This window comes from Salminus brasiliensis, chromosome 6 (assembly GCF_030463535.1).
Source record: "Salminus brasiliensis chromosome 6, fSalBra1.hap2, whole genome shotgun sequence".
Taxonomy (NCBI): domain Eukaryota; kingdom Metazoa; phylum Chordata; class Actinopteri; order Characiformes; family Bryconidae; genus Salminus; species Salminus brasiliensis.
This window is the reverse complement of record NC_132883.1, coordinates 36,395,533-36,419,489: the sequence shown is the minus strand read 5'-3', so window position 1 is coordinate 36,419,489 and position 23,957 is coordinate 36,395,533. Positions and strand designations below refer to the sequence as shown.

Below are 23,957 nucleotides of genomic sequence, written 5' to 3'. Positions count from 1 at the left end.
GGTTCAAAAGTAGCGTTTCTACAATATGATGTCATGTACACTACATTACAGTGAAGAAAAGGCTACATTTGTGTTTGGGCACTTTAAGCTGTGTGTTTACCTTGTGTTATGTATGTGTATTAGTCTGTATGAATGCTCATGTATGCTCGTATCAGTTACAAATTACAACATACCGTTGTGTTTGTGTGTGTTTAACAGGGTTTGCAGAGCTGCAGACGGACATGACTGATCTGACTAAAGAGCTGAACCGCAGCCAAGGCATCCCTTTCCTAGAGTACAAACAGTTTGTTACTCGCACCTTTTTCCCAAAGGTAAGACCTAACACAAGCTGTATGTGTGCTTATGTAGAGTACTAGCATTAAGCCCTACAATAATAATAATAATAATAATAATATGTACTTGGCTGGTCTGTTGTAGATGCTTTGTATAATTCAATTAACATTCAACTTAATATGTATTTAATGCAACTCTTGAATGTAAAAGACTGTCTGTTGAATGCAACCCTGCACCTAACCATAATCATAACCCCAACCCTAACCTTAACCTTGAATCAACCCTAAATCCTAACCATAACTTAAACCTTAAATCTAAGCCCAACCCAAACCCTCCTTAAAAAGAGTAAGAATAGTCAGTAGATAATAGACAGTCATTAGTTTAGAGTTTAGTTGCATTTAGTGCATATTCAGTTAAATGTTAGTTGAATGTGAGCGTCCACAGAGCATCTACAATGAGGTGTTACCTAATAATAGTAATATTAATGACAATGATCACAATGATTTCTAATAACATTTATATTTATAAATACTTCACTATATATATGTTTGCAGCTTCTTTTAAAGCTAACAACAGAGGATGCAAGATAATGTGGTTAAGATACTGGTTGGAATTATGCTTCAGGTCATGATGTATTCAGGATTAGGTTTAGGCCCAGGATTAGATTAAAGGGGAACAGTCTGGTTTTGCTTATTCTCTCATGTCAAAAGGTGCTGCATCATACCAGAGATTTGAAAAGCACTGTATTTACCGTCACATTGATTTCAGAGCCAAAACAAGCTAGGAAAACCAGACCAGTAATGTATTTGGGCAGGTAGCAAACAGAGAAAGATCTCAGCGACCCAGAACCACCGCAATAACGTGGCGTATGCAGTCTGTACACTCTCATTTACCACTTCTAGGTGTTTAAAGGTGTTTACATTTGGTAGAAGCAGCAGAAGATTTTTGAATCCTAAGCAACTATTAAACCATATCATTTTTAAATCAAATTTAATGCTGGAAGTGATTGAGGAGAGACGGCGGCAGCTGCAGTACAAAATAGTCTATGATGTCAGCTTGAGCTGTTTCTGTTGAGTGTCCAGGGAAAAGGGCCTATCTGGATTTGATGCTGGTTCAGAAGTCCAAACTTTAAATCCTTCTTCAAACTCTCTGGCTTAAAGGGTTTCTCAGCACAGAGTATGTATTTTGTCTCGGTTTGAGTTGTTGGGTTATTTGGGGTGATATGATAAAGACATCCTGCTTCCTGTTTGTCCCTTTTACATAAAGGGTTCTCAGCATACCGACTGGCTCAAAAAAAATAGATACACTATCCACAGGGTCTCTGGTACGGAACAAACAAGGTAGAGCCGAAGCAGCAATGCTAAATGGATTGTGGTGGATAAAGGGGCATGGCCATCCCAGTGCAGAACGGATATAGCCACGCCTTAGCCAACTTTAAAGTTGCAAATGAACTCTGGAAGATGTGGGAATTAGGATTTAACCTCTTAAACCAGTTGTCCCTGGCTTTTTCCCCCACTGTTATAAGTTTGTTAGTTAATTTGAATTGCTTTGCCTTTAGTTACCGGTTAGTAAACCTTAGGTGTAATAAGCTTAAATGCTCTGTAATTAAACTGTTCACTATCTCTAGAAATGAGTCCCAAAATGCTATCATTTACTTTAAAACATGCTTTATTTGACCACTAACAACAATATACATAACACTAGCAGTGTACCACATGTACACTTACCTAGCATTTTGTACGAACAACTGTTCAGCTACTCATTCATGTAGTTATCTAATAGGCCAATCATGTGACAGCAGTGCAATGCATAAAATCCGGTAGATGTGGACCAGCATCTTCAGGTAATGGTTTCACATCAACCATTAGAACAGGGATGGGTAACATTGTTGCGTGACATTGTTGTTGGTGCCAGGTGGGCTGGTTTGCGTATCACTGTAACCTCTGATCTCCTGGGATTTTCATGCACCACAATCAGTTCATTCAATCACTCAGAATACTGTAATAAAGAAGAAATCTCTGGTGAGCGGCAGTTCTGTGGATGGAAAGGCCTTGCTGATGAGAGAGGTCAACAGAAAATGGCCAGACTGGTTGAAGCTGACAGAAAAACCACCTCAGACAACTCAGACAACCTCGCTGTATAATTGTGCTGAGCAGGAAAGCCTCTCAGACTGCCCAGCATGTCCAGCCTTGAGGCAGATGGGCTTCAACAGCAGAATACCATTATGGGTTCCACTTCTGTCAGCCAAGAACAGAAAGCTGAGGCTGCAGTGGGCAGCTCAACACTGGTACAGACTGAAAAGATGTAGCCTGGTCTGACAGGCTGAATATTGGTTTCTGCTGAGGCTCACAGTAGTAGGGTCAGGATTTGGCACAGACAGCTTGAATCCATGGACCCAACATTCCATGTTTCATCAGTTCAGGCTGGTGGAGGTGATGTAATGGTGTGGGAATGATTACTTGGCACATTTTGGGCCTGGTAACATCACTCAATCATCGCTTGTCTGTTTAAGTATTGCATCTGACCATGTGCGGCTAGTAATGGCCACGATTTACCCTCCTTGTAACGGCTCCTTCCATCATGATGATGCACCAAAGTCATCTCAAACATCTCAAATCGGGGTTCATGAACATGACAGTGTATTCAGTGGCCCCAGTCATCGGATCTGATTGCAATAGTCCAACAACTTTGGGGAATATTAGAACGGGAGAACAGCAGAATAAGAGTGCACCCATTAAAAGGTATCTAAAAGTAAACCTAATAAATGGCTCAGTGAGTGTGTATGTAGCGCTAGCACAGTAATACAAGTCTTGTTTGATCTCTGAAGCATGCACCCCACACAGATTAGTTTCCTGACATTTCAATGAATGGAAAAAAGTGTGTAAGTGTGTGTGTGTGTTTCAGAGCGCGTGGCTGTTCCGTGTTTTAGCCTGAAGGTACATGTTATGTTTGTGTGTCTTTTCTTCGTGTTGAAAGCCACAAGCATTAAAATTTCCATCTGTACTGTCTGAACAATAGTGGGCACCTAGACAAGAAAACCAAGGATACACCCAAAACACACACACATTCACACTGACCCAGGCGGTCTGGTTGTAAGTAGGATGTAAGTAGGGCAAAGCATGTAGTGGCGAAAGTTTTGCAATGATATGGAAAAACACTGTGTATGTGTGTGTGTGTGTCCATGTTGAGTGTTGAAAAGTAGCCTGAATAGAAACATAAATACTTTTATTGTGATCTCAGCTCTCATTTCCCCAGCCGCTCTTCTGGGATATTAAACTCCCTGCAACACAATCCTCCAGCACTGCTCTTCTCCACTCCCCCTCGTTCCATCCCTTTCCCTCCTTTCTCTCTCCACTCCCCTGCTTTCCTTTTTCACTCCCTCTGCTTGTTCTCTGCTTGCTTCTTAATGTTCCTTCATTCTTGCCCTACACTCGCATTGCAAAATCCCCCTGAATAGAAGCTGTGTAGCCAAGCCCTCTTAACTTTACATTGCGTTAACATTTCATGGATAAATATTAAAAGAGGAGAGGTCACCCAAAAACTAGGCTCATAATTATCAGTTATTTAAAGCGTGTGCTATTAGAATCTCAGCCCCCTTTTAGTATTTACACCCTTTAAAGATTAAAGAAAGAAACTTTTGTGTGGTCAAGTGAAAACCTAACATGATCCATTCATCAAAAACATGCTCATGCAGTATTTTCAAACCTGGCTCCCTCATGTGTACTGTATAATAGGGTGTAGAGCGCAAAGATTTAGCCCAGGATTTGTACCCTGAGGAGTGTTATATGGCGAGGAACAGAGTTACAGTCTTCTTAATTAACATCATTAAGGTAGTTAGTACATGGTTTTGAGTCTGTTTAGCTAGGCCCAGTGCCAGTATCCAGTGTTCAAACTCTGTACCTGCTGCAACTAGCCAGCACTGGAACATAAATCAGCCTCCACACAGCAGATAAATACCCTCATTTGATTTTAAGCACAATAAAACTATGGCCTCCTGAAATGCCTTTTCTGAAAAAGAGCATCGACAACATTATTACAAAAGTCAGACAAAGCATGTATAAATGGAAAGTCCGTATAATCTCATTAAAATCTCATAAATGTAATTTTTGTATGTGTACGCAGATGTGTTCAGACTATGAGAGGAGTCTGGTTCAGCCAGTGTATGAAAATAACCCTCAAGGTCCAAGAGCTTTGCCTGAAACCCACCCTCTACTGCAGGACTGGCAGGTAAGACACACACACGCACACTGATCTCACAGTCACATTCTCACACACTGCATGAATGTAATGCTGCTGCATTTGTAGGTTTCAGCAGTTTTCCCTGGTCTGCTGCAGAAGGGAATACTCATGCAAAGTTAACTTTTGGAGATAATGAAGTGTTGGAGAAACGGCTGTCATGTGACACTGTACCCCATTATGCCATGATTAATGTGTGCCTCTACACGCAGCCTCTGTGTGCGCGTGTGTATCCATGCATGCATGCGTGTGTGTTACACACAGATTTCAGGTCAGGAGACGGGGGGGATCATCTTTAACAGTGATGAAGTGTTTCTACGCTGCAGATCGTTTTTAAAGGAAGAAGATCCTTTTTAAAAAATTCCCAGCCCCGAACATAAATCTTCACACGCACATCCGTCTTTGTTTCCCCAGCGCTCCGTTTCTGTCAATGCATGAACATATGGAAAGAGTCCACAGGGACCACTTAATTAAACTCTCAACGCAATTGTTCTCATTGCAGTTCCATTCTCGGGGTCAAACGGAACAAAAGGAATTAAAACGATTAAAGCCTTTTCATATATCAATCTGATGCTCCTGGTTCTCTTGCGTAATAATGGGTCATCTGATTTTATCATTCCCTCAACATGCTTGAAACACAAACAATTTCAGCAATTACAAGTTTGATCCTTGGTGATGCCAAGAGTCAAAAGGAGCATAGTTGGCCTCACTCTCTCTGGAGAAAGACAAAAGGTCCTCACTCCTGCCAGTTAATGTGTTCAGCTGTCCAGAGACGTTGCACTAGTGGTGCTTCACATGACAATATGTGCCTGTGCTAGCTAGTTGGTAGAATTGGGGTCTTACCTCCATCAACATCACATGTACAGTGTATCATTTCAGCAGACTCACAAGACATTTACGTGGTATTTTTGTCATTATGCTGTTCATTCAGATCTCTGACCTCTGTGCTTTTCCATATACTCTTACATGGGCTTGTTTGTAGCTTGTGCTAAGCCAGCTAGGGTGTAAATGTACACAAACAATGGATTTTCTATGCCTTTTCATTGCTATATTTTGGAGCAATTCACTGGTTCACAAACAGTAAATCTAAAGGTGAAGCCATCTAAACATTGGGCCAACATGTGGAGATCACAGGTTCATTCCCCCGTTTTTTTTTTTGTTGTTGTTTTTTTTTTGCAGTCTTTAAGGTTCACATTACCTTGTTGGAGAAGATAGGAACATATATTTTGACTGATGTTTTTGTCCAGACACTTTTTATATCTGGACTCAGTATTGATGCTCATGCAGAACACCCTCAGAAAACTGCCTAATGCCACCTCTCTTGCCTTAAATACACATGTTTTGGAAGCAACCCGGTACGCTTACTCATCTCAATTTACTAAGCCAGAGGTTAACAGCTTTGGTTTACACAGTGGTTAGATGAGGCATTACTGTGAGGGTTATGTGTCATTGTTTGTGGTTGCTTCATGTGCCTTAATATGATTCAAAGATGATGTTGCAAAATGCTGGAAGTTTTCAAAAGACTCTTTTTTAATTTCCAATTCTCAGTACTAGTGATTTATCACCCCACTGTCCTTTCTTTCTCTGTCTCTGTCTCTCTCTCTCTCTCTCTCTCAGCCCTCTAACACTGCCAGGCCCAACATGGAGGAAGGAATCACTCTGTTTTCCACACTCCTCAACAACAAGCACTTTCTCATCACTTTTGTTCACGCGTTGGAACAGCAGAAGGACTTTGCCGTTCGAGACAGGTAAGCAAATCCGCCCGGGAAAGTCTCTAAAGCGCCCTGCTAGAAAGTGCAGGGGTCTGTTCAAAAAGATGATTGGCTGCATGTGGCTCAGAGGAAGCAAACGCTAGCCTTTACCCACCCTGCACTGGCAGCATTGTATGATAGGGAGTTGTAACTAGTAGGTGGGAGGCCTGATCCTTTGTTTTAATATTCTAGCACAGCACCCTCTTCAATCTTAAAGGCATCATTAAAGGTGATAATTCCCAGCATGCAGCAGTCAGGAGTGTTCTCAGACGGCAACAGAACTGTTTTGAGTGTCTAGTGTGGAACTATTTTATAATGAAACGTGAAAACCTGACGTGATATCTGTGGTTCTCATGCTTTGCCTACACTCCATCCATTTTTAACTGTTGAATTATAGTATCGGGAAATTCAGGAGAAGATCAGATCCTTATTGGCCAAAACTCAGCATTAAGATATGTCCTATGTGATTTATAAAAACTTTGTCAGTCGTCATAATACAGGAATAAAAAAAAAACTAGACTTTGATTCAGAAGGGTTTGGCTTGATTGACAAGTCTTGTACTGATTGACATGGTTTGATTACAGGCAAGCCCTTCCCACATTCTATCGTCTGTCTTTGAATAATTATATCTAATAGAATGGAGAGTGTAATTTCCTGATGCAGGCTGGGAGTAGTCTGATATACATCAGAGAACTCACAACATAGCTATTCAGATGTAATAAGGATGACTGGAATCAACTCAAAGAGTCTCAGTCCCCAGATTCAACCACATTCTCTGGTTCCTTTGGTTCACACAGACACACACACTCACACATAAGAAAGAAGCATTGTACTGACACAATCCCCAACGTCTTGTGCGCCTACACACTCTAGAGCTAAGACCTCATACTGTCAGTGGAAAGGCTCCAGCTATTTTCTCCTTCATGGCTGTATCTATAGGGAGATGTCGCTGGTTTATGACCATGTTTTGTTGATTAACATGACTTTCTTCTTTTCTCCCTTTCCTTTCTTCTCCTCCACTACCTTTTGATGTGTGTGTGTGTGTGTGTGTGTCTGTGTTTCTTTCTGTCTGCCTATCTGTCTATCCAGATGTAATCTGGCCTCACTGCTCACCATTGCCCTCCATGGTAAACTGGAGTACTACACCAGCATCATGAAGGAGCTCTTGGTGGACTTGATCGACGCCTCTGCCTCCAAGAACCCCAAGCTGATGCTGCGGCGCACCGAGTCAGTGGTTGAAAAGATGTTGACCAATTGGATGTCCATCTGCATGTACAGCTACCTCAAGGTGAGAAAGAAAGTTGAGAAATCAAGTGCAGATAGCTTCATGTCAAAGTTCAGAGGTATTGCTGTGAAATCCACTCTGCTACTATTCAACCACATAATTTAAGGGATGAAAAATGCCCAGACGACCTTTTACCACACTGTTATTCTGCCTCAGAATAAAACACATTATTGATAATGGAGCTCCAAACTGCTTTCAAACACAGCCTACTATGAGCATAGTGATCAAACCCTTTAACGCTCCTTTTGTTTCCTTGTATTAATGTTGACGTCCTCTCATAACATTTTCCTCTCAGGAGACGGTTGGAGAGCCATTTTTCCTCTTACTGTGTGCCATCAAACAACAGATCAACAAGGGCTCCATAGATGCCATCACAGGAAAGGCACGGTATACGCTGAACGAGGAGTGGCTCCTGAGAGAGAACATTGAGGCCAAACCTCTGGTAAGCGTCTGGGTGATGCTTGTTAATGTCCTGTTGAATCTTCAGTTCATGTGATCAGACATTTGACACTCAAAGTACTTTGTAATTGTAGTTGTGCAATGACATGAACACAGCATAACTTGAGGCTAGCATGCTGACTAATGGGCCATTACACACCAGCCCACCTAGCCCTGTCTGGTCTCGTCATAGATTTCAGTGGAAGAGTTCAAGCAAGAAAATGTAGTTCACCCTTACAGAATAATTTATGATATGAACTATGATATGAACACTTAAGGCAGTGAGTTTTGGACATGCTGATTAACGTTGTAGCCCCTTTTGAGCCTTTTAAAACTGACCTGCTGTTGGTTGTGTGTGTTTTCTAGAACATTAACGTGTCATTCCAAGGCTTCGGAATGGACTCGGTGAGTGTGCGTGTGATGAACACAGACACCATCTGTCAGGTGAAGGAAAAGATCCTGGAAGCTTTCTATAAGAACCTACCATTCTCCCAGTGGCCTCATGAGGAGGACGTTGACCTAGGTGAATAAACAACTCATCACCAAACTCCTTGGTACAGCCTGACCTAGCACTGACTAACCACTTGACCAATCAGAAACTCTCATTGTTGACTCATGTAAAGTGTCATGTAAAGTTTAAGTACCCTTGTGTCCTGTTTAGACATTTTACTCAGAAATATGCATACATTCATACATCTCCCCCAACTTATACCAAATGTGTTGGATGGAGCACCATTATTCCAGGGAACACATTTCTACTGCTCCACAGCTCAATGCTGGGGGCTTTATACCCCTCTTGCCCATGCCTGGGCATTAGGCATGGCGTCAATAGGTTCATGTTTATCTGCTCAAGAGAGTGTGCAAACTGTGTGCATGTGCAAAATGTGTCAGCAATGGGCACAAAAAGGGGTGTCCAAAAACATTTGGATGTAAAGTGTACCATCTAGCCCATGCTTGGGATTGGGCATGGTGACCCTGGAGGTAATCCAAGCTGCACATTCCAACACTCTTTAATTTACTAATAACAATCTTGTAATTTACTAATAAAAAAGTATGTCCACAAAGTCTTGGACCTAGGACCTAGCCATGTTGCTGAATCAAACAACATAATAATAATCAACACGATTTGATCATATTTAAACAAATTAATAATATTTCTGTTGGCTGTAAATTTTAGGATGACCCTAAAGCCTTGAGATTTAAAAAAACGGCTATGTAATTTCAGATAAGAGTTTATTGTACCTATTGAAGAAAGTAAGCGCAGGTTGCCTGCTTTGTGAGGAGATTTAAAGGCAATAACAAAAGACGTTTATTTTTTTTTTCCTTTGCGAAAGGCTTTGACGACCAATCCAAAGTTTTACAGCGTCTTTGAAAGCCATTGTAATTTTCTCATTTCCCCCCCAGAGTGGTTTCCTGGGGGCGGCTGCAGCAGCAAAATTCTTCAGGATCTGGATAACACCTCTGTAATGGAGGACGGCAGGAAGAAGCTCAACACAGTGTTTCACTACAAGGTGTGTGTATGTGTGTGCGTGTGTGTGTGTCAGCTGCAATAAACGTCAGTTTTCAGATTTAAGCCCTCTCAGATCTCCTCCCAGCGTGCGGCTAGAGACAAAAAGAAACAGAGGGAAGACAAGATTGAACAAGGGAATGTGTGCGTAAACAGTCGTGACCCTCTGCTCTTAGCAGTGTGACTGTTTAGCTTGAGAGGTGCCACAGGGAAACGAGCTGTGAACTGTGTGTTTTGTGTGTGTGTGTGTATGTGGGTGTCCATGCATGCAGTTCTGGCTGAGTGAAAAGGCTGTCTAACTCGTTACCCGGTGTGTAAACGTCTTCCACTTAATGAGTGCTTTCTCACTTCAGTGGAGCACCCTTGTGTCTCTCACCCTTCTGAACTTTCACCTTTTGACTTTCTCTCCCCCCCCCCCCCCCCCCTGCACAGATCCCAGAGGGGGCTTCGCTCGCCATGAGCATGAAAGACAAGAGGGAGAACACGCTGGGCAGAGGTAATGACCGTGACTGTATAGGTGTTTGGTGTGTGGGTCACGCCCGGCAGGATGGATGTGCTCTGCTGACTCATGACGTCTTCCTCACCTGCTTTTTCCGGGACAGAGATCACTTCTTATGCTTGCGTTTCATTGCACACATGCCCACACTGATGTAAATCACCTTTTCCAGCTTTGAATAAATCTCCAAGTCTAAACAAAGGAAGATCCAAGTCTCCGATTGCCAGCCACACACACACACCTCATAATGAGGATACATTCAAAAATCTGCTCTTGTTTGGCTGTGTTTGTAAACCAGAGAAAGTCAATGTCTGTAGTAATCACGGTGAGGTACTAAAGCTCATTAGGCTGGCTCCACTACCAATCAGTGCGTCTCCTCTCTTGACCTCGCTAACGCTTGGGAATACACACACACACATATACACACACACATGCATGCATGAAACACCTCCACAAATGCCTACATGCTCCTTCTTGGCCTTCCTCTCATTAACCTCTCCCTCATTCCGGCACTTGCCGTTTCTCTTCTTTAATTATACTCTCTCGTTTTTACCTTTGTCTCTGCGTCTAAAGTCTTAAAGCTTACTGAGCAATTGTTCTTTTCTCTATGCAGCTAAAGACTTGGACACAGAGAAGTACGTTCATCTGGTAAGTGTTTTTCTCTCTCGCAGACACACACACATGCTGTTATGGAGGTCTGTGGTTGATTATGCAGGTTTTCCACAATGCCGTGAGGTATTGCTGTGTGCTTACAATCTTCGGAGCGATGACAAGTGAAGAGAGAAAGGAAGAAAGAAAAAGAGAGAGAGAGAGAGGGAGCAAGCCAGACTTAATAGAACACACTTTGTCTAATACAACAATAGTTTGTAAGCTTTAGTTCACTTTAAACTGACATCACGAATTTGCCTCAAGACAGAAAAAAAAGGTCTGGCTAGAACTTTTTAACAGAACACTTTCCTTATTTCCCAGTTTCCTCTATTAAAGCATTTTCACTAAATAGCTGTACTGAGATGAACCACTGGACCGACTTAAAATGGACCAATAACAGGGTCTTTTGGGGGCTAATTTAAATCCCACCAGGGTGGCCCAATAATGAACGCCCATGAATGTCGGTCTGTGCTCACTGAGTATTCATTCATTTGTACTGCTGCTCCTCATTACCCACAGCTATTAGCATGCAGTTTACTTAACAGTCTTCTTTACTGTCATGTAACGGGTTCAGGTCCCACCGCACGATGAACTTATAGAAACCAAGAAGTCTCACAGGCACAGTCACAGAAAGAAGGTGTTGCCTGAGATCTACCTGACACGCCTGCTCTCCACTAAGGTAAGATTTAAGTCGTATTTATTTTCACATTTCAAATCATATGACATCTTTGGCAATACTATTTAGGGGTGTAATGGTACACAGAAGTTACAGCTGAGTTCACATCACATTTTGACATCATGGTACAGTAAAGCAACCACTTAAAAGCATAGGTTTCCTCTGTGTTAAACAGGCTAATGTGGTATAGTTCCCCTGGATGTAGTTAACATAGCAGTAGTGAATTACGCAGTAAAATGTAAACAGTGAACATTGACTAATTGCATAGGTTATATTTTAATAAACTGATTAAGAAAAAAAATAACTAATGGGGTCACAACTGGCTACAAAACTCTAGCTGTAACAGAACAAAGTACCTAGAATAATGAAAAATAAAACTTGTGCTTTATAGGCCTGTGACAATAATTACATTATCAACTTATCGTACAATATATGGACCTGACCTCGACCATTTTTGCTGACCTTGATATTACCCATTGTGTTCACTTTACATATGTACTTTAGCAGATCTTAATTCTTTAGCCAGGCGCGCTGTTCTGTTCACTCGTCTTCTCTCTGTCGGAGACAAGGACGAGTCTGTATGCAGACAGCAACATCTATCATGTAGAAAAAGAGTGCAGTGTGCGCAGCGACCACTGTATCAATAACAGAGCCTGCGACAGGTGCGGTTCGGCAAGCATTTGTACTGCTTCGTTACTAACAAAGCTTAACCATAATAGTGTGGTATACAGCTTTACTGCTGCTGTAGTCTTTCACACCGATTATTCAAGCCGTACAAAGACATCTGTGGCTTCTGTAGCTATTTCAATGCAAGACAGAAACTGTTTTCGCCTGGTGATGCAGGTGTGTTGTGTTCATTGTTAAGGGTTATGTCCGGTCACGCGGGCTGTAGTGTTGGATTTCGCAATATGTACGTTTTGTTTTGTTTTTTTACGATATCTGACTTAAACTCAACCAAAGCTACTTTAAAAAGTGTAAAACCAATAAGCCTCTTGGGGAAGCCTAACCCTTGGGGAACCAAGAATGAGCCTCTTGAGGATACCTAACCCTTGGGGAACCAACCAATGAGCCTCTTGGGAAAGACCTTTACCACAAACCAGATATACACTGAGAGTACAATGAGTATCAGAACGCAGCAGAACTAGCTAGTAAGCTATGTCGACTTTCTGATTTTAGTTTGATTTATTTACAGTTTTTAAAAAATTTCATATTCACATTTAAATGTCTGAATATTGTTAATGATCTGCTCTTTAAAAGGATGTAACTGCTATAAAATTGCTATTAAATTATATTGTAATTACATCATTGGCATAAAATGGTCTTGAAATGACAATAATATAATTTATCGCAGTAATTTCTTGGACAAATTATCTTATAGTTATTGTGGCAGGCCGAGTGCTTCAATTAGTTCCACTTAGGTGACTGTATATTTAAACATTGAAAGCTTAAGCCCAACCCTCCCAAAGAAAAGACCCTTGCTTGTGCTTGAAATTTGCTTGTGCTGTGAAATTTGTTCTGCACGTTCATCAGGCATCATGCATAGCCTACCATGTATTCTCCGTATGACTACAAGCATCAAATTGAATGCCATACTGTGACCTTCAGAATGAATACACGTACTGTTACGCCCCAAGTATCATCAATTGCAGGATACTGAGGGTAGTGGATGAGGGAGCAAACAACATAACATTAAAATAACATTGTGATGAAATTAGGGGGGCCGGCTCAGTGTTAGGTACTAATGTTATGGCTGATTGGTGTATATTTTAAAAAATTGTCTAGACAACTCTTCTGACTAGTTTACACCCAACACTTACACAGTTGTCAGTTGTGTGTACACTCTCATGTAATCCTTATAGAAGAGAAATGAAACTAGAATGAAACATTCTGGAGCAGCTGTACCATCACCATGCCCAATACCAAGCTTTGACTAGAATGGTGTAAACCCTCTTACCCTTAGACTGTAGATTCATGGAAACATGTTCTCTAGTGTGATGAGGCACCATGGAACAGATTTGGGATGAACTGGAGCACCATTTTGCAAGCAGGCCTAATTAGTCAACGTTATGACCTCAGCAATTCTTTTGTGGCTTAACGGAGTCGGATTTGAGCAGCAGTATTACAACATCTAATAACAGGCCTGTTCTGTAGATGCTGTTATTGCAACAAAGAGAGGCCAACTCCCTATAAATGCCCTCGAGTCCACAAAAAATGAAAGTGTTTAAAGACTTTGTGTGGCATACAAGCCATTTCTATAACTGAGTCCAAACAGCAATGATGAAATGATCTATTTGAATCCAGCTTCTAAATCCAGTTTCTCACTGTTGCATTCCTACAGGGAACACTTCAGAAGTTCTTGGACGACCTCTTCCAAGCCATCCTCAGCATCCCACAGGAAAGGCCACCACTGGCTGTGAAGTACTTTTTCGATTTCCTAGAGGAGCAAGCGGACAAAAGGGGGATCACAGACCCAGATACACTGCACATCTGGAAGACCAACAGGTAGGGACTATTCCACTGTGGTGCTAAATAGTGACAGTGGGTTGTTCTGTCGCCATTCTAGGAAAGGCTAGATAAAGATAGGTCTGTAAAAAGAGATTACAGAAAAGGACTTAAGATTCAGGCTCAAAATTAGGTAAGGTATGAAAAAGTTTAGGATTTAGGGGGGGTTGGGGGGGTCCTAAGAATGAGTTCCAGAAATGCAGGCCTAGGCTGTGGTAGGTTTCCAAAAATGTACATTTAGGGTTCCAGAAATGCAGGCTAAGGCTTAGAAGCATTCCAGAAATCCAGGCCTAAGTTTTGGTGGACGCATTTGGTAGGTTGCCAGAAATTTATGTTTAAGGGTTGAAATTTAGGCTAAGGTAGGTTTCAGGAGATATGGTTTATGTGCAAGCAATGAGTTAGGCATGTATTGGCAATGTATTTCTGACACTAGTGTGTATTACTGTCGCGGTCAGGTGTTGACAGTGAGGGAGGCTTTGATGTTAACTGATGTTCTCTCTCTCTCTCTCTAGTTTGCCTTTACGCTTCTGGGTGAACATTCTGAAGAACCCCCAGTTTGTGTTTGACATTGATAAGACAGATCACATGGACGCTTGCCTTTCTGTCATTGCTCAGGCTTTTATTGACGCATGCTCCATCTCTGACCTACAGCTGGGAAAGGTAAAGAGACACGCATACCAATTACACACATACACACACTCACATACACACATGCCAAGCACAATACTGCAGTAAACCTCACCTCATCTGGAATCCATTCTCAAACTGTTGTCAACACACACACACATGATGTCGGCTCCTGCACCTGGGCAAAGTTAGTATTAGGTATCTCTGTTAACATCTATCCTCAACTCTGTCAGTCGCTCCAGTGTGTGTCTGTTTAAAAGAGCCCGTAAGAGAGCCTCTAACCCCTCATACTTTAAATAACCCTTCCACTCGTTCACCCCCGCAATGAGCTCTTCACCTGCACAGCTCCACAGTTCCACAGCCTCATCCCTCAGTGCGCTGCTAGCTTTTCACACAAACACCAGAATCATCCTGCAACCATTTCTATTCATCATCTCTGTGCACACACACACATACCAGCGCACACTGCTCTAGCCATATCTTTGATGTGTATTGGTCAAGGTCACCAACATGAAGATTCTCATGTTCACACTGTTCTCTGCTCTTAAATCAGCTTGTCTATCTGTCTCACATAACATAACACACACACAGACATACACACACACAGACACACACACACACAGACACACACACACACACACACACAGAGAGACCTTCAGTTTTTGGTTTCCTTTCTGTCAGGCACACTTCCCACTCTCCAGAGCCCAATACACTTCTCAAACAAAGGCTTCAAGCTGAAACACACACACCAATATTCTCACACCCTCACTTACACACACATGCATACATTTGTTTCTTAGTGATCAGTTCAGTAATAGTATGGTAGGTATGTGGATAAGATAAATTAGCAATATGTGGGTGTGTGTATGTGAGTGTGAGACTAAAGTATGTTCTCAAAGGTGGTGTAGGCAGGAGAGAGGAAAGAGGGTGGTGTCAAAGGTTAGAGGCCTCCAGACAGATGGCGTCCATACAGGAAGTAGACTGGAGGATGAGATGAGAGAGACACAACAAAAGAGACAGAGAGAGAGAGAGAGAGAGACAGACAAGAAAGACAAAGAGAGATAGGGAGAGAGAGAAAGAAAAAGGGGGGCATAGAGAGAGAGAAATTCAGAAAGATAGAGAGAGAGACAGAGAGAGAGAGACAGAGAGAGAGAGACAGACAAGAAAGACAGAGAGAGAGAGAGAAGGGGGAGGGCATAGAGAGAGTGAAATTCAGAAAGATAGAGAGTGAGAGAAAGAGAGAGAGAGATGGTTAGAAAGAACTCTGTTAATGGTGTGCGTGTTTGAATCCTCAGGACTCTCCCACCAATAAGCTGCTGTACGCTAAAGAGATTCCGGAGTATAAGAAGAGAGTGCAGTGCTATTACAAACAGATCCAAGAGATGGCACCTCTCAGCGAGCAGGAAATGAACGCCCACCTAGCTGAGGAGTCACGGGTGAGTGACAGCACGTATGGCAAAGGTTCACAGTCCTACACCGCCAAAAATGCTAATGTTGCTAAGAATAACGATTAGTCTGTCTGTGGTTTTATTAAAATACAAAAACCTGGTTTCTCCAAAATGTCAACTTATAAGAGAAGAAAAAACACCTCTTAACTTTAAATGGAAGTCTAAGTAAAGGGTTTTCCACATTTTGGAGCATTTCTATTGGTCCATTCATCATGAAAGTGTTGGTTCAAAATTGCAAAACTTTTTTTTTTTGCTAGCTGTCAGTTATATTGATGAATAGACCAATAGATGTCGACCAACATTACTTGGGGGAAAAAGTAAACATCACTTTGATATTAATATTATTATTTTTTTTATTTTTTTGCTTCTGTTGAAAAAGTACCATTTTATACCAATACCACATATTACCAATGTTTTTTTTTTTCTGAAATCAACGATACAAAACACACAATTCTAACTGTGCTTTTACAATTCTAGTGCCACATTGTAGTGTACTTTTATAAAAACAATTTTAAAAAGCTTGTTTTGAATCATATACTTGTTTTTTTGTTTGTTTGTTTGTTTTTTATTTGGCTCGGATAGTTGTGAAAATCTCACTGTCAACACGATCCGAACACTAAAACGACCCTCTTGCCTGAACATGCCAGTCCAGCAGCCTCACAAAGTTTGATGTAAATTTTCCAACCGTCAATAACAGACCTAAAAACAGCGCCAAGCTGAAGCACATTCTCTAACACCAATGATTTTCATACTGTGTTCAAACAGCAAGTCTCCATAACGTGTTTCTCACAAACAGCCGCAAATCCGATTTGTGCCAGAAAGACAGTGGACAGTGTACAATACAAAATACAGTTTTAACAATATCCGGAATATTTTTTATTTGAGCAGATTTTTTGGTATGTGACACTGATCATTACAGAAAGAGAGATTGGTTGTGTTTAATATCCGTGTTTGTATCTGTGTGTTTGACAGAAATACAGGAATGAGTTCAACACCAACTTAGCCCTTACCGAAATCTACAAATACGCCAAGAGATACCGCACTCAGGTAAGAGGCTGTTCCAGCCTGCTGTCTGGCACGTCACTGAGGAGTCACAGAGTTTATGATTCACACACTGCACTGTTATAAAGCATTCAAATTTGAACACGCACACACATACGCCTCCTCCTACACGTCTGATAAGTGTGCCCACTTTTTATCTCACCTGCAGTAACACCATTTGGGCTTATGTGTATGTGTGTGTGTGTGTGTGTGTGTGTCCTGGCACCCTGATGCTAATCCCCCGGGCTGTTTTAATGCCCATTCTTCGGGCGCAGCAGGGCTGGAGCGGCGCAGTGAAACAGGCCTGATTGCGAGCGTGTGTGATTGAGCTCATTCTCTGTGGGCTCAGTGCTGAGTGAATGGGCTCTGCGGGACATGAAAAAGGAACTGCATGGGGGTTTGGAAAACAGCAGCTTGGCTGGAACTGTTGCTCATTGTGAGGGTGCACGGCGTGTGACGCCGTGGGTGCGTGTGTGTGTAAAGTGGCCAAATTGTTTGCAGTCTCTCTCTTCTCTTGCCACATAGCCAGATGGCGAGGTAGCGTCGTGGTAGCTAGGTGAAGGTCAGGAAAGCACAAATGCGTCCTGAACCAAGCCTTCGTCTTCCAGCATGTCGTGTTTACGGCGGTCATTAAATGGACAATTATATGAGTAATAGAGGAATCTTACAATTATTGTAATGATTAATAGAGAAATCAGAGTTTTAAATAAGCGCCAGACAACACAAATGCGCTTAATGGAAAAAGCTATCCAAAAAAAAAACTCACTGGAGAATGTTGACCTCAAGTCAACGTTTTTTGTTTCTAGCAGATGCTCTTATCCAGAGCTATTACCAATCTAATCATGCTGCACTACACCACCACCAGCAACAACGACAGGGGTTGGAAATCATAGCATATGTTCCTTGTGTACCATAATGTGTTCATCACACTATCAGGGAGGGTCTCTGAGCTCTGTTTCACTCAATAACAGATGTGGGTGGTGTGTGGGTGTGTGTGTGGGTGTGTGTGTGTGTGTGGGGGGGTGATATATATTGTCTCTGCCCGCTGGTGCATGATGATGTAATCAAATAATTGGAAGATTTTTAGTGGCAGGAAGAGTCATTTGATCAAACCAGAGCGATCAGAATACCTATAATTCTGTGATGATCTTATGAATCATAACAAATTGTGCTTATTGTCACCAGAGACATGAACTAACAATGTTTAAAAAAAAAGGTCAACCCTACAGAGTTTAATACTCTGCTAAGGTTTTTAGGCATCTGAGAGAACTTGATTTCAGAAGCTGTTTATCTGAGTAGGCCGTGTTTATTAGTTTCTTTCTATTATATGTTTCTTTGCATTTCCTCGGCTATAAAGTGATATTAACAAGCTCAGTGTTCTTAATATGTGAGATAACCAGTTTTGCACTATTTGCTTAGGCGTTTCAGACTTTAGCTGTATAGAACTGTATATAAAAGCACTAGGTAGCAGGAAATGTGTGTATGTAAATGTGGGACTTTCTTACTGTAAAGAAAGCATTAGGAGAATTAGCATCATGCATGTTTATAAGTGAAGCTGATTCATCGGCAGGGTGAATGTTTTTCAAAGTAATCAACCTTCTAGTAATCATGGCAGTTCTAGTCATGTCCTGCACAAAGGCATATTCATCATTTCCTCATATTCCCGCCTCTCTCCCACACAGGTGGTAAACGCTTTGGACTCCAACCCCACAGCCCGGCGCACTCAGCTGCAGCACAAGTTCGAGCAGGTCATTGCCCTGGTGGAGGACAACATCTACGAGTGCTGCAGCGAAGCCTGAACGATAGCCAATCCAAACTAGGCCTCCACAGGTCTGAGCCAATCACAACCTGAGCATTGGGGAGGGCCCCCAAGCCAATGAAAACACAGCAACTGAACATTCCAGTAGTCGAACGTTAAACAAGGGGGAGGGAAGTTCAACTATAAACGTAACAAAAATAATCTTTCGCTGCTGATCCCCATCAGCCCTTCTTCTTCTCGCCACGGCCGGCTTTGTGAGAGTGTTTAATTCGTATGCAATCCAAATACACGTTTATCGCCTGCTCACACAAGACGGGGACTAATTTAACTTCACGTCACTTCGCGGTGGGAGGCTATTAAAAGTGGACTTAAGGGACCAGGGGTTCCTGCCTTTATTTTTACGCACTGACCCCACTCCGGGGAAGAGCCAATGATGCACTGGACTGTAAAGAAAAAATTTCCATAGCAATATTTATAGCTTTGTGTATGATTTTTTTTAATAGCTTATGTTTAATGTGAAAGGAAAAAATATGGGAAAGTCCTCCAAGCCTGCATTGCTCAGAGGTTATTTGCCAGACTGTACTGGTCAGATCTTATTGTTTTGCCTATTTTCACAGGTTTTTTTTTTTGGTTGTTTTTATTATTATTATTTTATTCTTTGTGTCGAGGAAAATTTTTAGAAGGAAAAAAACAGATCTGAAGGCCTGTACCTAACCTTGGCAGAGAAGGGGTTTGACCATCAGTGCTTAAAAGCATAAATCAGTGATTGTAAGTACTTATGTGATTATGCAGGGCATGACCATGAGGAGGACGACGTTGTGGACTGTTTTAAAGGTTTTAGAAAGTTGACTGGTTTTGACTGAGTCTCAACTAAACAGAGCTATTATGGGTTATTGTGTTGGATGATCCGCTAATACAGTTGTAAGTTTATTGCGTTGCTTTCATGGAGAAAGAGGGAAATTTTATCAAATAAACCTATGAACCTTCATTAATCAACGCGTGTCTCTTCACTGACAGCTCATGTTCATTATTAGTTAGAGCACAGAAAAGGTCTTCTTTGACATGGGGAGTCTCAGCACAGCATTTTTTTTTTTGTCATTGTTCTAAACCACCATCTTCAGCTCATTACCAGTCTTTTCATGAGCTGAGTCAGGTGCGTTACAGCAGAGGGGGCATTAAAATATGCCGAGCATGGGTTCTTCATGGCAAGGATTGAGAACCACCACTTTCATGCGCTTCTTTACACAAGAAATCTGAGCGTCAACACAGTGTTAGCTTTTTCTTCTTTTTAATTTACGTTGCAGGACAATTTACATGTACACTCACAAAGCACTTCATCTTCCTTCTGAATTCTTCCACTGACAGTGATCCTGTTTTACATGCACCAAAGCTAAACACTCCCTCAGGGTCCTGAAGTCTGAACATCACACTCGTGAACATGTGACTCCAGATGTTTCTCATGATTCCATGTTTTCATCACATATGTCTGCCTACTAGGAGCTTCCCATTCCACCATCACTCTCATCACAACCAGGGGTTGGGGGGTGGGGGGTGCTACGCTGAGGAGCACGGCCTCAATCTTCACTCTAAGTCTAAACCATTTCACTACAAATGCTCTGAATACACTGGAGGAGATGATGGGAGGAACCTACTGGTTGCAGCTTGAATACTTGAGAGGTTTACTGCCGCAGTGAAGATGGAACATGCATAGTTGGACGACCTCGATGTGATTCTGCTAGCCAACTGAACATGTTCCCATGAGTAACTTTCCAAATGACTGTAAGAAAGCTTGTCGTGTTTTGGTGTGTATTTTACAATCACACGTTATGAAGATTCACAGTAACTGTAGTACGTAAGCAGCTGGCCAATGCAAGACTAACAACACGTGCTAACAAAGACGACAACAGATGACTGGCCAGTCGGAGGCTGAAAAGTGTGTACAGTTTCCCAAGTGTGCTGGGTGTGGATGGATGTGCTGGATATGATGCTATGATGAGGTCAGGCAGGGGCCACCTGGCTGGAAGAGACCACCGAAGATTGGGTCTTAGAAGAGACGGCGGAGCTGGTCTCCTCCTCACCGAAGGGATTCTTGCCACAGCACACAGTAGTCAGCATGCAGTTCCTGAACTACAGAGCAGAACTAGATATTAGAACCAAATACAACAACAATAAATGACCTCAAACAAGACCTTCACTTCATGATCCCCGCTGTACCTGTCTGTTGAGGAGGATGTAGATGACAGGGTTGTAGAGGGCGGCACTCTTAGCGAAGAAGGCGGGGATGGTCATGAACACTGGACCAAACTCAGTACCCTGATTGGCAAATATGTACCAAGCCACGCTTGCGTATGGCACCCAGCACACCAAGAATGCGATCACCATGACGACCACCATGCGGGTCACCTCTTTCTCCGCCCTCTGAGTACTCTCCGACTCCTGCTGCTGGGCTGCAGCCTGGAAATATTAAAAATAAAACACTTGAATGAAAACCGGTAGGCGTTTGATACCAGGGCATACTAGTGCATTATCTGCAAAAGTAAAAACTATGTGGACATCATCTGTATATATATCTGTGTGTGTGTCTCACCGCCCGGACAGTGCAGAGAAGACGACTGTAACAAAAGAAAATGATAAAGAGCGGGATGCTGAAGTGGAGGACAAACATGTAGATGACGAATGAGGTGTTGTTGATTTCAGGCTTTGGGGTATAATAATCAATTCCACAAGAGCACTGCATCCCCTCTGGAATATACCTGTGTGGACACAAAAACAACAATCAACAGTGTTTTGGAGACAGAAATCGTGTCCTACTTCTTTTATTTGCTAAAAAAAATAAAAACCCCAAATCATCCACACACAAATGAATTAGGTTATAAATATTAGGTTATATATTGAGGTTATAAATATGTAGTAAATATGGATTCTGTATGCTTGGAGTGCACCGCCACTGATTTTAGGAAACGGAAGGTGTTGGGTGGTTATTGGGGTGTGTAAAAGATTGCATGCTTGTATGTTATGGATGGTTAGAAAGTTGAGGACAGTTTATCAGCAGGGAATAATATACTGGCCGTAATGTACCTGGGGGCTAACATGGGTTACCTTACTACACCCTTAAAAAAGAATACACAAGAAAACATTTTACTAAAGGCACGGTTCTATACAGCACTGTAGATGGTAGACAGTCTATTGAACCTTTTAAAATGGTTCTTTATAGCAATGGTTCTTTATTGAAAAAGGTTGCCAGTTTGACCCCCAGGACTGGAAGGAAGTAGGGGATGAAGGAGGGGGTGTTAAGGAACCATGCATTCTCCGCCCTCAACTTTCACATCTCAGGTGCCCTTGAGCAAGATACCTAACCCCCAGTTAAGCTTAGATGGTTGCCCACTGCTCTGGGTATGCATATGTGTGTGTGTGTATGTGTGTGTGTTCACAATAATAGATGGCTTAAATGTGGAGGTTAAATTTTGGCTGTAGGGCCTGATCTAAATATAGATCCCTTTTTGTTGAGAGTGTTGATAAATGGTTATTCTCACTAGTTCTTTAAAGAAAGATGGTTCTATAGCACCAGATGGGTTCCACTATTGTCACAAATCACAAGCAGGAGGTATATAAACACCCTTCACCTGTTAGAAATTGGTGGCAGTGATTGAAAACCGAACATACACCAAAAACCAAGAATCCCAACACCTTCATAACTTCAGACATATTTTCTTTTGAAGTAACTGAACGAGGAGGTTTTTGTGGTAGGCTGTTTTACTGCATCTGTGGGGGGTTATTATGCTTACCTGGACCACCCAAGGAGTGGTGGGACAGCACAGGTGAGGGCCATAACCCAGGTGAAACCAACCCCTATGATAGCATGCTTCTCGACAAAACGGAACGTTGTCATGGGCTTGCACACCACAATGTAGCGCTCAATAGCCAAGACCACCAGAGACCACAGAGCGATCTCACCTAAAAGAGAGGTCAGCATTCTTTAGAAAGAAAGAGGTTTATCTAAACTGATCCGATTACAGTGCCTTTCTTCACACAACAACTTCTGCAGCTAGAATTACTGAACTAGCTTTACATTATTGTTCCTTTTAAGCTTAATCATTTAAAATATTTAAGTGATAACAGATTTAGAATAAGCACGGACTGTGCATCATGTTGACCCAGCTGGCATGTTAGTTCTATATATACTTATATACTAAATATTAAGACATTAGTGAGTCTATACATACAATACATGGACTGAGGTCTGAACCCTGTTGCACACCGTACTATTTTAAAATGCATATGGGCCAAAGACTGAACCCTGTTGTACACCTTTTTGACTTGGAACCTCGCTACTCACCTCCCATAGTGGCGAAGAAGCCCTCGATGTTGCAGCCCGTCACCCCCAAGACAAAATACCCATGCAGAGCTGTATAGAGTGTGACTGTGAAGCCCCCGATCACCATGAACAAGTCAGCCACAGCCAGGTTCAGCAGGATGTAGTTAAGGGGTGTGCGGAGCTTCTTGTTCTGCACAGTTACGTAGAGGGTAAGGAAGTTGATTGGGAAGGAGGTGATTATGAGGAAAAGCATGTAGGCAGCCAGCAAAGAGTACTTCCACGGCTCAGCCAGGTAATACTGCGGTTCCTCGAACGGGCTGCGGACCAAGCCTGACTTGTTGGACATCGGCACATAAAAGTTCGGACCCTCTGTCCCGTTCATGATGACGGTGGTGACTTACAAAGACAAAACGGGAAAGAGCAGAAGATCTAGAATGGCAAATAAGGCAATCCTTTGATGCTAAAAGTGCAGGAACAGAAAAAAATAAAATCTCCCAAAACAGAAATGAAAAAATAAGGATGAAATGGAGAAAGGAGCGGTCCCTGAGAACAAGTGTGGAAATGAGCAGAGTGATCAACACCCCAGGACACCAAGCAACTCTCTTATAAGCCCCCCTCCTGGTGGGATTAACCACACGGAAAGTGTGCAGGAGATTAAGGTGAAGTAGTGTAATTTGGGGGAATGCGGTGCAGGACAGATTGAGGTCAGAGAGACAGCGAGCCTCAGTAATCCTCAAGAGATGCTCAAGGACACAGGACATCACAGCATGAGCATGGGCGCAATATTTTTGTATATATCACATCGCCAGTACTTGCACGGGGTGCCCTTTACATCCCATGCAACTCTGTCTTCCCAATAAAGGTGCTACAAAAGACTCTGAGTGATGCCGTAGAAAGTTCTGTACCAAGTGAAGGAAAAGTGAATATCTATAAATAGATGGGAGTATATCATGAA

General features: G+C 42.2%; 2 protein-coding genes across 2 annotated transcripts in view; one reads left to right on the top strand and one right to left on the bottom strand.

The window, feature by feature from the left end:
* plxnd1 (plexin D1) overlaps positions 1 to 19,675 on the top strand; it is a 90,675-nt gene extending 71,000 nt beyond the window's left edge. The window contains exons 22-36 of the mRNA XM_072682227.1: positions 199 to 311; positions 4,396 to 4,500; positions 6,127 to 6,257; positions 7,350 to 7,548; positions 7,841 to 7,987; positions 8,350 to 8,506; positions 9,388 to 9,494; positions 9,923 to 9,986; positions 10,600 to 10,634; positions 11,209 to 11,313; positions 13,649 to 13,812; positions 14,325 to 14,472; positions 15,735 to 15,875; positions 16,860 to 16,934; positions 18,611 to 19,675. Of these exons, the coding sequence (XP_072538328.1) occupies positions 199 to 311; positions 4,396 to 4,500; positions 6,127 to 6,257; positions 7,350 to 7,548; positions 7,841 to 7,987; positions 8,350 to 8,506; positions 9,388 to 9,494; positions 9,923 to 9,986; positions 10,600 to 10,634; positions 11,209 to 11,313; positions 13,649 to 13,812; positions 14,325 to 14,472; positions 15,735 to 15,875; positions 16,860 to 16,934; positions 18,611 to 18,727 (1,808 nt within the window). The 3' untranslated portion in view covers positions 18,728 to 19,675. The remainder of the gene's footprint in view (positions 1 to 198; positions 312 to 4,395; positions 4,501 to 6,126; positions 6,258 to 7,349; positions 7,549 to 7,840; positions 7,988 to 8,349; positions 8,507 to 9,387; positions 9,495 to 9,922; positions 9,987 to 10,599; positions 10,635 to 11,208; positions 11,314 to 13,648; positions 13,813 to 14,324; positions 14,473 to 15,734; positions 15,876 to 16,859; positions 16,935 to 18,610) is intronic.
* Positions 19,676 to 19,973: 298 nt separating this feature from the next.
* Positions 19,974 to 23,384, bottom strand: LOC140557612 (rhodopsin-like). Its single transcript, XM_072682226.1, has 5 exons — positions 23,024 to 23,384; positions 22,473 to 22,641; positions 21,275 to 21,440; positions 20,902 to 21,141; positions 19,974 to 20,814 (listed from the first exon to the last, which is right to left on the bottom strand). Exons 1-5 carry the CDS (start codon positions 23,382 to 23,384, stop codon positions 20,686 to 20,688), a joined length of 1,065 nt encoding a protein of 354 aa, XP_072538327.1. The 3' UTR covers positions 19,974 to 20,685.
* Positions 23,385 to 23,957: the final 573 nt, after the last annotated feature.